Raw genomic sequence first — 14,081 nt, forward strand, 5'->3', positions numbered from 1 at the left:
GTCGGTAATGGACACACTGGACATAAGGAGAAACAAACCTGAGTCGTTAAGGGAGAGGTTTTCGAACTGCTGAACCACAAATGTGAGATTAAGATGTTTTCTCAGCAAAGACTAACTGTGACCGCGTCCCCTAATTTTAATCTGACACATGCTTTGATCCGTGTATCGCAGCTGTCAGAGAAATCATCTTTAAAGATCAGATGGATGGAAAAAGGGGAGTCTGGCCCCATAAAATGACACTAAACATCTTCCTCTTGTCGTGTTAACACCATCACATTACACACTGTTGGAGAAAAAATCTGTTTAATGTCAGCCTTTGGATCAATGTGAGATCTCAACAACTGGATGTGGTCATGAGAATATGAGATCTTACATGAGAAAAATAATAAGTAAAAGAGTTACATTCACACTTCAATGAAAGTGTCTCAGGAGGATCTGAAATATCAATAACAGATCATGGGGAATACATTATATGATCAGCACAGCCTTATACAATTTCAGGCATTTAACAGAAATGTATTCAAAAGTAAACATGGCTGTAATTAAGAATTATTTCAATGTCAAAAAAGTGAAAATCATCCAATACAAACCACACCCACTTCTGATGTTGAATGGGCATTGTCAGTAGTTATCACTACCATAATTACGAGGCAGTATGGCCCTATTCCGCCTCCTGGTTGTATTAGGCAGTTATGTCTATTGGTGGATCACTCATCCACGTCGAGCGACTGCTCAACAGGCTGTAAAATGATGTAGTATTAAGAGCATCAATCGTAGGGATTAGTATAAAGAGAGAAAGTCAGCGTTAGAAGGAATGATTGGGCAGTGGATGGATTGAACAAACAGGACTTTCACCCAGGATACTGGTGTTCATGTCCCGTGTGAAACCAAAAGTTAACATTGACTTTTTAAGTATTATCAAAGTTTACTTTCTCACGTAGTAGTCATGTGAAGTTCTTAACTACTGCCACTAACAAAAAGTATTTTAACCCAAATCTTTTCCTAAACCTAACCAAGTAGCATTAATTTTAATTACGTACTAGTACTGTAGGTGGAACAGATCCCTACTGTAGGTGGAACAGATCCCTTCTAACCAAAGACTTTATAAAAAATGGACGTAGCATACCCGTCGGGATCTGTTCTCTCAAATTGATCCAATGGTACTCGCCTATGGGTGTCGCCATCTTGTCAAACTTTGACTCCACCTCATTTCCGATTACCAAAAAAGGGCATGTATGTGACGTTGGGGGGAGAGATATACGTCCATTTGGCTCACGTATACCTCTGAGGAGAAACCTTAACTTCCAATAAAATAAAAACTAGCCTCGTACAAAAAAAATTCACCCCCTCATTGTTGTCATTGTGCAAACTACTCTTAGTGGACACTTGGAGAACTTCAGTTTTTGGCACTTCTGTATTATGTCAACCAGGAAGTCGTTGTGGTGGAGGCTTGGGCTTCTAGCCCATATCTGTGACTGATAACGCCCGTTCAGTGGAGAAATAGGATTTAAAACGGGACACATCTATGAGTTGGGAGCTGTTTATTGGGAGAGCAGTTAGCTTAGCTTTTTAGGCAGTTGAATTTAAATAGCTGATGAAGCAAGACGAGGTGAGTATATTGGCATAGAACAAACTCATAGACAAGGTCAAAAAACACACTTTTATGGAGTAGATATTATCTTACAGTACACTGGTAGTTATCTTGATTGTTAATGATTTAAATGTTATATTTAATTTCAGCGTTGGCTCAGACAGAAAACAATGGCTGACTATCTAATACTATACCCAGTATAATTTCCCTTCAAAAGCAACACTGTTAGCCATAGATTTATACAGCCTTTTCTAGGAGTGATAGTGATGATGTCATAAAAGAAGTCCCCCCCCCCCATTCAGCCAAAGCAAGTCAATATTAGCTAATATGTTGGAGAAAATATTTTTGAAGAATAAATGAAGAAAACTTTTTAGACAAAATTCATCAAATACAATGACTTTTTTATCATTCAAAGGGGTTTTAAGTGCTAGAATGCAACAATGACTTTCATCATTCTCTGCACTTGTGTGTCTTCTGTGTGTGAAGCACACGCGGGGCATATTGTGTCTAACAGATGGACGGACACCGAATGATCCTCAGTTCCTTCTTGATTTCATCATGAGGGACAAAAACACCTTTGAAGGCATCTGCTCGGTGCATCACTCGAGTTTTGAGTGTGATAATCAGAGTCACCAGACTGTGTATAGACTGCAGGGGGACATAATAGTGCACATAAGTTGCAGCCTCCCATCAGATGGCGAGGCTTAAATGGGATAAATAGTGATTTTATAATCTGTTATGATAGCCAGATTTTGGGATTGACCAGAAGAATTAAGTTATACAGGTGAGACTCTATATTTAAAATGACAGGTTTATACATAGCACAACCTCTTAAAGGCGATTCCATTTTCTGTAGCAAAGTATGTCTTTATCTCACCCACACAGAGTGCTGTGATCATCAGCAGACATTTTTGAATTAGTCTGACAAAAGCCAAATGTCGGCCCCAGAAGGGTCAGCTCACATGAGCAGTTTATATGCTAATGTAGCGAGGCCTCTTTGCACCACAATAGAGTTTTGATCGATCACTGAACCCAAAGTAAAACCTAACAGGCTACCTTTGAACTGGAGGCTAAAATATGGCTAGAACTGTTAAAAGGAGAGCCAATGTTGGACTACAAGGTGGACAGAAACATGACTCTAGATGAATGCTAATCCTGATGTCTAATCTGGCTGAATGTGTGAACAGGCAACACATTCTCCATTTCAAAGGTGATAATATGTCAATAATATCTTCCCAGCTTATTTCTGCTGCCAAAAAATCAGACAGGCTAAACAACAAAATAAATATGTAAAATAACAATTGATTCAGCATTTTAAAAGGAGAATACTTCCCAAGACATTTAAACTGTGTTACAAAACAAAACAAATACCTAGAATTAAGCCCTAAACACTGTATTATTGTAGAAGTAGTGTAAATAATCTGCTTGTTCAAAATATATATATTTTAAAAAATCAAGCTTACATTTTTTTCAATTGTGGTGATATTTTTGCAGAGTTATTTTTATTCTTACAGATAAGTTGACAAACAGTATTTGAATTTTACAGCAGCAGTAAGCATGGGCGCCTTCCTAGGGAGGTGTTCCAGGCACGTCCAGCTGGGAGGAGGCCTCGGGGAAGACCCAGGACTAGGAGGAGAGATTATATCTCCATGCTGGCCTGGGAACGCCTCGGGATCCCCCAGTTAGAGCTGGTTAATGTGGCCCGGGAAAGGGAAGTTTGGGGTCCCCTGCTAAAGCTGCTGGCCCCGCAACCCGACCCCGGATAAGGGGCTGAAGATGAGATGAGTTGAGTAAGCATATACAATAGATCTGATATCAGTATCAGAGAATAAAGGCTTTCTTCCTACACACTATTTCGTTCACAATCATTCAGGAAGGAATTCCTTTTAAGAGGCAGAGATAGCAATTTCTTCACAGACATGATCCTAAATAGAGCGCACTGCCGCACAGAAAAGAGTGCAATAAAGCTGTAGCCTGCATCTTTGGAGATTATCATCAATAGCATGTGAAATACAATACTCTTACTGACCAGAAAAAAGGGTGTCTTTTTTATAAAGGGGACATATGATGCTTGTTTTTCAGGTTTATATTTCTATTCTGGGTTTCTTCTACAACATTTTTACATCCTTAAGTTTATAAATACCTGTATTCACTCTCTGCCTGAAATGCACTGTTTAAGCGCTTGTATCTTTAAGCCCTCTTGAAAAACCCCTGCTCTGATTGGTAGGTGTTTTTGGGTCTTGCACATCTGCGCTGTCAGGGCAGCCAGTAATGACTATGAGTATATTATAGTTGTGAAATCACAACCTTATATTAGTCTTGACGGCTTTTTTTGTTTTGTTTGAAGTCACAGTTTCTGAGCGTTTCTCTGTGGATTGAGCATTTTGATACAGTAAGCACCTTGACCTGCTCCAATTACCTTTTACAATGTGAGTCTGTTAAGAACGCTAAGAAAAATCCAATAAATCTGCATCGTTTACAACTGAGATGTGGGCCGTGCAAAAGATGCTGCTGCTCAAAAGGAAGGTTCCTTCAAATGCACTTCATCTCTGCTCAAAAGGTACATGTGATTTTTTATCCTCTAATTCCAAAACCAGGGGCATTAATATAGCCTCGTGAGACCATCCTGATCTCTTGAGCTCCTTTGTATCGCAGATCAGTTTGACAACGTGCGACGGAGAAAATTTGGAGCCATTTGCCAAGTGAACAACCAAATAGCGTTGGTTTGGAGGCGTTTTTAAGTGTGATGCAACGACAAGCGACTGTTCAGTGTAAACAACACAGCAGCTTCCGGGGATGAGATGAGCGCATCTATCAAGCAAGCCTCTCCCTTACTCTTTTTTCTCTGGATCCTTCTGTCGGAATATGGACCGCGCACCTGAAATTGTGCCTTTGATCTATAAATCCATGTTACACAAACGGCATGTCAGATGCTTTGTTAATCTGATAGGTTGGTTTGGTCTGTATGTTGGTGATAGACAGATGGTTTATCCAATAAACAGCTAGTGTTTTCTCCCCTTCCCAAAAGATCCCCAAACAAGAGTTCCCAGATGGATATGCTGAGCAAGTGAGAATCAATCCATCTAGCGGAGTCAAGTTAGCATTTAAATGCTACGATAAACACCACTCATCTTGGTGGGTTTTCCACAAAATTTTGGGACCTGGCTGCAGAGCAATAGTGAAAATGTGATTGGCGTTCCAGTTTATCCCAAAGGTGTTGGATGGAACTGAGGTCAGGGCTCTGTGCTCATTGTGACCTTGACTTTGTGCATGGGGGCATAACCATGTTGACAGAGAAATAAGTTTTACCCAAAGCACCAAAGCTGAGGAAAACAGCCCCAGACTGACTTTACATAACAAAGTATGCGGACCGAGGAAAGGCAAATCTGAAATCTATAGTAGTAAGTGCCAACAATTAAGAAACTTAAAGTCCCTGGAAAGAAAAGAGTATGATAACTCAAAAGTTTTGAGTCTAAATGTGTTGGTTATTTTATGTGCTGAATGTCTCAGATTAAAGGTGCATAACAGCACATAATAGGAAAAGCTTTTTCTTTAACTAGGTAAGTACAGAAAAATGCATTTGACTACAATCCAGGGACTCATTAACGGTTCCATCCGGAATAGGAAAAAGGAGAAAAATAAACTGCCTTTGCTCAAACAAACTGTCCTTGAGGCATGAGGGAGCTGCATTATCCTGAAGCCCATCTCAGTTGGTCAGGATACCCAATTAATTTACAACAACCAAAACTGCCTATGATGAGGTCATAGAATATTATAATATATATAAAATAAAAGCCTCCAAAACACCAAATATCCTCTACGAACAGTCTCTTTACAGGGCAGTTTGCCGGAGGCTCCACAGTTGTTGCAAGAACAGGGGTTGTGTCGAGACTTGGAGCGGAAAAGTGGTTCTGCTTGAGCATACAGAGTCGATGCAGGGAGGGAACGGATTAGGGCGTGGTACAAGCTGTAGACACCACCTGCCCGGCCTCCACTCTCCACCCGCCTTGTTTGGAATTGGCACATTTGACAGCTCTGGTTCATCCGAGTCCATGACAAACGCCCCAGGAACAGGTAACAAGGCGTTTTAGGTTTCCCTACTCAGACACCTGCCGTCTCTAAGGATTATTATGACAAAAAATACAACTCTGAATCTATTTTTTGCCAACAAGCCCACGATATAAGCCGAAACATTAACTGTGATTGTCTGAGACAGGAAATCATAAACAAGGGGCGCAGTGATTAGTGTCTTTGTAACTGAATTATACAGCGCACACATTGGCAGTTGGATTGACTGATTTGGCTCTGGCAGCGCATAAAACCATATCAAGGAGCTTTATGAGCCTAGATATAAACAGGAGTGCCAGGACGGCCTATTGATTAAACTTGAAAACCTGAAGGTCACTCTGAAATGAAACTCAGGTGCCTTAAAATAACGAAGGCATTTGTTGAAATCCTGTGTTGTGTGTGTGTGCAGGAAAAGGAAGAACTAAGTGAAGGAGACGGATGGAAACTGTGTTTATGAAGAAAGGAATGTTGCGCAAGCTGACTCCAATGAAGTTTACTGACCTTCACTAAATGTGTCCGTTACAGCAAGAAAGAGTGCCCATATGGAAGATTAACGACTGCGCCATTACAGTGGGTGATAGGGGTGGGCGATATGACAATATTAGATCGTGAAGGATTAGAACATGTTGATCGTAGTATCGTCTATAGGGCATGTTCTATTCACGGCCATTCTCTGCTCTGCTCTTCTATCCAGATGCATCCTCAGGCAAATCCAACTATTGGCTAGTCCACCTTATGCCCACCCGAAAGACTTGCTGATCAACCAATCATAGCGAACTACAGACAGTGACAAGGATTTCTCATCCCCAATCATGTTTGAGTCAGAGATTAGCAGGAAGTCATAGCTGAAAAAATGAAAACCGGTTGCATCAACATCATGTCTATTGGCACAAGTTGGCAAAATCTGTTCAGAAAGTTTCTTTGGCATAAATGCTTTGCTATATATTTTCTCTTTAGGGCTTGCTTTTTACAAAGGGAAATAATTTGGTTTCACTGTTCAGTAACTTCAGTAACTAAAATGTGACGAAATTGTGATTTTACTGTAAAAAAAATCGTGATATGATATTTTTGCCATATTGTCCACCGCTAGTGGGTGACACTGCAAACAGTGCATGAGATCGTGGACCACTCACAAGGACAAAGATGCAGGCCTACACACGTTATTGTTTGAACTGTTCGTGATGGGATTGATTGTGAAACCTAATGGGCATGCCTGTGCATAATAATAGTCATGTAAACAGAGCAATGTGTGGTGTCTTGACCCCCCCGCCTGCTCCTCCTGCGCCGTGTACCTGGTGTCAACAGGATGACGGAGGTGACGATCAGCGAGCAAATGACCAGAATGACAAGAAGGGCGATCGCTATTCCTTTCCAGTTCCTCTGCGGAGGGTTACTGCCCACCAGCTCCTGCAGATACACACAGAGAGGAGGGGAAAAGACATGGTCAGAAACAGTTAAAAAGACTACTGAGGGAGAGAATCAGAGTAGGACTTACAGAGCAAGGACAAAATGGAAGCAATATTCAAAGGAACAATATGTAGGACGTGAAAAAGAAATATCTAAAGAGACTAAAGAAAAGAAAAATAATCAGAGAAAATATAAATGGCAAACTCATGAAAAGGAAAGGTAGGCGTGTCAGTCAAGGACAGACGTGAGTCAGTCACAGCATTTCGGTTCTCAAGGAGACACGCCAGCACCAGTAAGAGGAGGAGGAGGAGGAGGGAAAATTCTTTAATGAACTGAGCATCAGTGGCCATCACCCACAAACGAATGTGACACAAAAAAATGGGGCCCGCGACATGTTGGTGATTTGCATGCTTGACAAAAGCTCTGCAACAGCAAAGAGAAGCTTTGGGTTTGAGAAAAGAAAACGAGTCTGGGTTACGAGTCACCTTGAGGGGATTTTTTGTCTGACCGACAAATTCCGAAATGAACTTACTGCAGTGCAATATTGTTAAAAGTGAAAACTATTTTTTTTTAACAAGTAATATGGCACTAGACAAAGTATAACTGCAGGGTGAGAAATAAAAGAATAGGGGGAAAGCAGATTTAGGCTTCTTGTTCATGCTCAAATCAAATATTGTGCAAAGGAAATGCATTCGACACATGGTGATGTGCGGCAGGAGGCTTTGTTCAGCAAAAAAATTAAATGAACGCACATTTTTCACAATACATTACAGTAACAATTCAAGACAGTCCAGTCAGCAGCTATGGATAACTCTGGATGTCCTCCAAACTTTAGGTCCAGAGCTCCATGCCCTCAGCTTTTCCTTATTTTACAGCTTTACAACGGAGACTACTGGTTAAGTTGTAGCCGGTTTTGTTGTCGTGTTGTCATGAAAAATGTATTGATTTGCAGTTCTCAAGTTTTGCATCAAATGCACATAAATTAATTATATCTGTTGTTAAAATACAAAAAAAAAAAAAAATTACATTTAAAAGTAGGTTGTTCAATTCTTGTAAAATGAGGGTTGTTTTAGATCTTTTTACATCTAGTAGTCTTAATCTCCTGTGTGAGCTGAAGCATGATGATGACTTAATTGAAGCACCTTTATTGAGAGAAAAAAATGGCTCAATGTGCGACTTTTAAAACAAAGCATAGCTGGAAGTTCCTCACCTCAGCCCTGCTTGGTCTGGCTAGCACACAGATAAACCACAACCAAGAGTTCCTCTTGGTTGTGAGTCAAGAGCCCAAACTATTAGTGGATGATTAAGATGTTCATAATTAGTTTAAAGAAGATAAAAAGAGTGAAGTAGACCATGTGCTTTGGGGACCTGTGGCTGGAGCCTTAATGAATAAACACTAAGGTTTTAATGAAGCTGAATGGCTGTGCTATGAAGCAAACCTTTTAGTGACCTCATTCCCACCTTAATTGAAAGGAGCCCAAGACATTAGCATGCAGATAAGAGCATCGGGGATATTTACCATTACTGCCCATTACAAACATTCATTACAACATTTAGTAAGCTGTATGGCCATATTGCAGAGCAGTGACAGTCACGAAGCACAACACAAATAACAAGAAAATGTTCAACATGTTGCTTTACATGTGATGTGTCTCCAGATTAGAGAGGGTAGACATGATAGAGCCCTTCCAGAAGTCATTATTGTATTAGTTATAGTCATCGCTTTTAATTATTTCAACTTTGATATAAAAACACAATTCTAACAAAACATAAACATATTATGATACCCAATTACCCATGATCCTCTGCTGCGCCGGATGAATAGCCAGTAAGAGGTGGAAAACTGAGCAAATTAAGAACATGTTGCTGATGTAACTGTGAATAAAAAAAACTTTCCATGGTTGCCGAATTCATCCAAAATTGACAAAAAAATGATTTATCAATTGGTAGAGTGCACTCGTGGTGAAATACTTCCTGAGCTTTCATCTGAAAAATTCACCCCCACTGACGTTAAAATAAAAGAAAGATTATGGATCAGAGTAGAATGGAAAACTTTTTGATACTGCTGCAGAGTTTAATGATGCATAATGTCCATGCTGCAAATATGCATAGTCATTTCACTGTATTTCTCTATATTTTTGTAATTCAGTGGGTGTTATTTTCCTTGTGGCATACAACGTGTATTCTATTTCATCTTATTTTAACCATTATTATCAAGAATGTTCTATTTTCCCTCTGATTTCCCGTTAGTTATTTCTACATGTTATTTGTATTTTCTCTTACTTTAAAGCATGTTGTGCTGCATTTCAAGTTCAAACCTTGGAATTACTACAGCTCTCAGCAATCTCACACTGTCTAATCCTGCCTACATGTGCATGTGTATTGTCAGATACAGACCTCACTTTGCAGGAATCAATTAATATCCCCTTCAAGCCCCAATTTATGTCATATCCCTATGTAGTCTAGGGTTAAGGGAAAACACAGCCGGAGTAATCAAGTGTAAATTGTCATTTATTGGTAACAAGCAACATCAATACAAACGACTTCCGTCACAAACAAAGCCAATGAGGCTGGCTATAATGAAAAGCTGAATCAGCCAACAAACAAAACACAAAAAAACCTCCCCTCTGTCAAGTTCAATTCACAGCTGTTCATCTTGTAAAACTAATGCATAACCCCAAGGAGACACTTTCCCCCTGAATTAACAAAAAGAGCAACAATAGAGGTCACTAGTCCCCCACTCAGTCCCGTAACCCCAACATTAGTGCCTCTTAGTTAACACCCAGTAAAAAACACAGTAGTCTACAAGGATCCTGACTAAAATGATTAATTACACTAAAGAAGCACTGTGGCAAGCTGATCGATGGGACAGTCATTTGTAACATTCTGCACCTTGGCATTGGTATTGGCTGATTGGGCTGGTGAGGTCAGATGGGAGCAGGAAGTTGAGGTCAGTAGCAGTCGGTCTGGAACAAGGCCCCTAGGAAGTTCACTGAGATCACAACCCCCGGGAAAGGACTTTCACTAACAGTATTTGATTCATTCGGCCCAATAGCATTTTGATCATCTGCAAAAGCCTCATGATTAAATCATTTAATCCCCAGGCAAATTAGCAAAGCGCTAATCCAGAAGAAGCCGCACGGCCAGGAGAAGTGTCTAGTGCAGCTGTTCCTAGGGGCGCAACAGTGAAGAAGTATGTAGAAAGTAGTGCTGATCATCTGGGTATTTTTAGATGTAGAAATTAAAGTTTGGTTTCATGTCCTTCTGAGTAGCTTTGGTATCCAGCTGGAATGGTATCCAGTTATCTTAATACATCAATGCCTGGAACACTATTTTGTCCAAGAGAACCACCAGCATTTAAGGCCAATCCCACAGGGTGAGTTGTGTCATCAGTAAAGACATGTAGAAGAACAGAACACATCCCGGCTTACAGCAGAGGCCGTCACACCCAGGCTGAGTGACAAAAGTACAAAATATGCTTTAAACTCCACATTAATGAACGACCAAGTCTCTAATGTGACACCAGTGACCACGGCCAATTATTTCATAATGAACAGATCTATAAACATTCAGTTGTTTGTCTTGAGCGGGGCATGGTTTCCAAGATCAACTGATAAAATACAATGTTCTGGGCGATGAGACAACGCTCTACAATGTGATTTATTTTCTATAATTCTGTGCTGAGCAATCTCTCTGTAACAATCTTTATGTCTTTTTTCTGCAGAACTGAAAATCCTACTGGAGTTTTATAAGAGAGCGGCATGGAGCCCACTGCTGATTGTTGTGGTTGATACAGTGATTCAGTGGGATTTCCAGTATGGAAAATGGTGAAGAAATTGGAGAAACATTTCCTCTATAGAAAGCAACTACTTACATGCAACAATGGGAGTTGGAAAGCGAGCGTGACAGACCGCTCAATGTGTGTAACGCGCAATAAAAGAGCTAAAGAAATCCTCACGTAATGCTGAGCAATGACTGTTTATTATGTGTTCTCCGCACCATATATAACACAACTGAAAGGGAGACATGATACCATCACAGCTTTTCGTATATAACAATCTTATCTTTGAGTGTAGGCCTATGTGTGAATATTCTTCAGCCTAAACTAAAGCTGGATGAGCTTTAGAATGACGCATGCTGTGAAGCAAAGGTGATTGGGTAAAGGTAAAGTGTTCATTTTAATGTCCATGCAGTTATGTTCCAGTATGTGTTACAAGAATCAACGCAGCTGCTCAGTTAAGCATCAAATCTCACACTGTATCTTAGACCAACACTTCCAGGTGAAGATATTATCTTTAAATTCACTCAACCTTTCTTACTGTGGTGGGAGGAAATCTTAGTGTGACCGTTCTACTTTGGCAGAAAAGAAAGTCTGAGCTCTCAGGAAGTAAGTAGGAAGTGGCTACTATGTGTGTGTGTGGCCACACAAATTGATCTTCTTATTTTATCTTCCCCTTCTGCAACAGTAACATCTGGCATGCTGAAAAATCTATTGCACTCTTACGATGACGAAGGAGTCAATGTCAAACAGCATTTCCATATAGATCAGCATCTCTGTGGGAACATATTGGCACTGGAAACTATCCAAAAAAAGAAAATCTACAAATCCTCAGCAGTTCTCTCTCAGAGAGCACATGAGCAGCATTCATTTGAGGATCCATACCTTACTGGTGTTGAAGCGCACTAATAATTGCACCCAAAATGACTCAGCAGGAAAAAAAACCACCAAAAATGAATGTCACATTCCTGGGCTTGGAGGGAATAATGGTGATCATTTATCCAGTGTGTAAGGGTGCAGACACAGGCTGGAAACATTGCCTAACCTTCCTGATCATGCCCCTCTGATCTGTAATTAAAATAATGATGGGACTAATTAGCTAGACCTTATGTGCTGGAGTGATGATGGTGTGATTATAAAAGACTGTGGCAGAGGAGAGATTAGGTATACAATGAGCAGTGAGGAGACAGACATCAGAGCTTGCAGGAACAGTAAATAAATAACATGTCGGGAGGCTGCAGGAAGATTCACTGACAGGAAAGCTTGAGGCGTGACCAAAACTTGACAGAGAGAGAAAAAAGGTATAGGACAGGTCCAACCTCAAGATCCTGGTGTTCTCTTGTCCTCAGCAGCTGTCATGTTCACATCTGAAGAGTGGGAATCATCAGTGTTCATCCCTCCCCGAGAGTGTGAAATGCAACACTGTGCCAACAATGTCTCTGAGAGTCAACTAGTGCAGAAGCCAGTCTAACACTTTTCAAGAGTTTTGAGCACCAAGGGCTATTTCAGGACGATTTGGACGATAGAGAAAGCTGGAAATGTTTGGTGAAATGTCTAAATTCACAGTAATAACATTTTAAGAGCCTCTGTGGCAGTAAGATGTGACTGCGGTTAAGGGTGTTCTTTCAGAGCTTCCATCTTGTCACATTCATGGTCACTATGAGTGTTGACAATTGTATTTTTTCTCCTCTTTTATAAACTTTATTGACACACATTCACCTCTCTTCTTTCTTGTGTGTTCAGGCTGACAAAATAGAGGGTTGAAAACATTTTCTTTGCATGCATTTTACATGAGACTATGTGTCTCATTACTTGTTTATCCATGTCACAATGCATATGCACGAAGTGCAGCTATAACTATAGGGGATGCTCACTGATAAAATCCCTAATCAATCTCTCTGTTTCCATAGTGACAAGGAAAAAAAAAACAGAATAGACTAGATGTAATTAATTGCCTCTATTAAATGTGAACTGGCATGTAAATGGGCATTTTGTTTAGCTGCTTCAGAAATCATACGTAATGCACATATTTTATCATTAATGGGACTGGTGATGATAATTGGTTGTGGTGAAGCAGATTCCTCAGCTCTGTGCCGCGCACACGCACACGCACACGCACACGCGCACACACACACACACACACACACACACACACACACACACACACACACACACACACACACACACACACACACACACACACACACACACACACACACACACACACACACACACACACACACACACACACACACACACACACACACACACACACACACACACACACACACACACACACACACACACACACACACACACACACACACACACACACACACACACACACACACACCCTTTACTAAAGGCCTGACTCAGAAGTTGGAATTTTCTGATTACAAGTGAACGCAGCATAACAGTTGGTGAGGGTCACTAACATGGCAGATTATTTACATCTAGCCCGGGCATGTCGCCACAGATACGGATATAAAACGGCAAATAGAAGTGCTTTCATTAGAGGGTCATATGGTCAATCATCATTGCTTTAACTCACTATTTCATAGATAGCAACTTAAAGACAATTAAATAGATGGAAATTTTATGAAGTACAACTTTATGTCTCTATGGTGCAACCAAACATCTACACAGCTTTATTATCAAACTGTCTAGTTTTAGTGTATTAATTAGTGTTGACTTTACACCCTAACTTAAGAAGGAATTATAACAAAATAACATAACTTACCAACAACTTATACAGCAACTGGTTGTAGCACTAAAACGCGTTGATCTTACTCTTACTCTCTTACCAAAAATTAGGAATGACACACCCAATTTTTTAAGACTTGATCCTAAACTCCCTGTTTGTGAATACAGGCCCTGTTCTATAAAACTATGGCCCCACAATATATATCAGATTCTGTTTCTAAAGAAATATGCCATACAGCATTCAGTATTTAAAGCATGGGACAACCAACCTGCTAATTTGAGGTTTATATCTGCACTTTCTTCCTTTAAGAGTTCATAAAAGACATTTCTGCCGAGTTAGGACTTTTCCGTTTTGCCTATCAGTCTCTATGCTTTCACCTCTTTTGTTTGTTTTGTCACTCTGTAAAGTAAAGTAAACTCTGAATTGCTTTTGTATGAAACTGTGAGCCACACATGAGATTGTCTAAATCTGTCGGTATGATTCTAACACAAAGCCATGTTTCAAGGGGAGGAAAGCGGTGGAGAACACGCCAT

General features: G+C 40.3%; 1 protein-coding gene across 1 annotated transcript in view; it reads right to left on the reverse strand.

Annotated features, from left to right (window-relative positions):
* LOC310963141 (A-type potassium channel modulatory protein DPP6-like) overlaps positions 1-14,081 on the reverse strand; it is a gene marked incomplete at both ends in the record, with an annotated part of 165,365 nt that overhangs the window by 59,632 nt on the left and 91,652 nt on the right. Inside the window, one exon of the mRNA XM_083935823.1 lies at positions 6,952-7,066. Within this exon, the coding sequence (XP_083791949.1) occupies positions 6,952-7,066 (115 nt within the window). The remainder of the gene's footprint in view (positions 1-6,951; positions 7,067-14,081) is intronic.

This window comes from Echiichthys vipera (genome assembly GCF_963691815.1).
Source record: "Echiichthys vipera genome assembly, chromosome: 21".
In the NCBI taxonomy this organism is placed as follows: Eukaryota; Metazoa; Chordata; class Actinopteri; order Perciformes; family Trachinidae; genus Echiichthys; species Echiichthys vipera.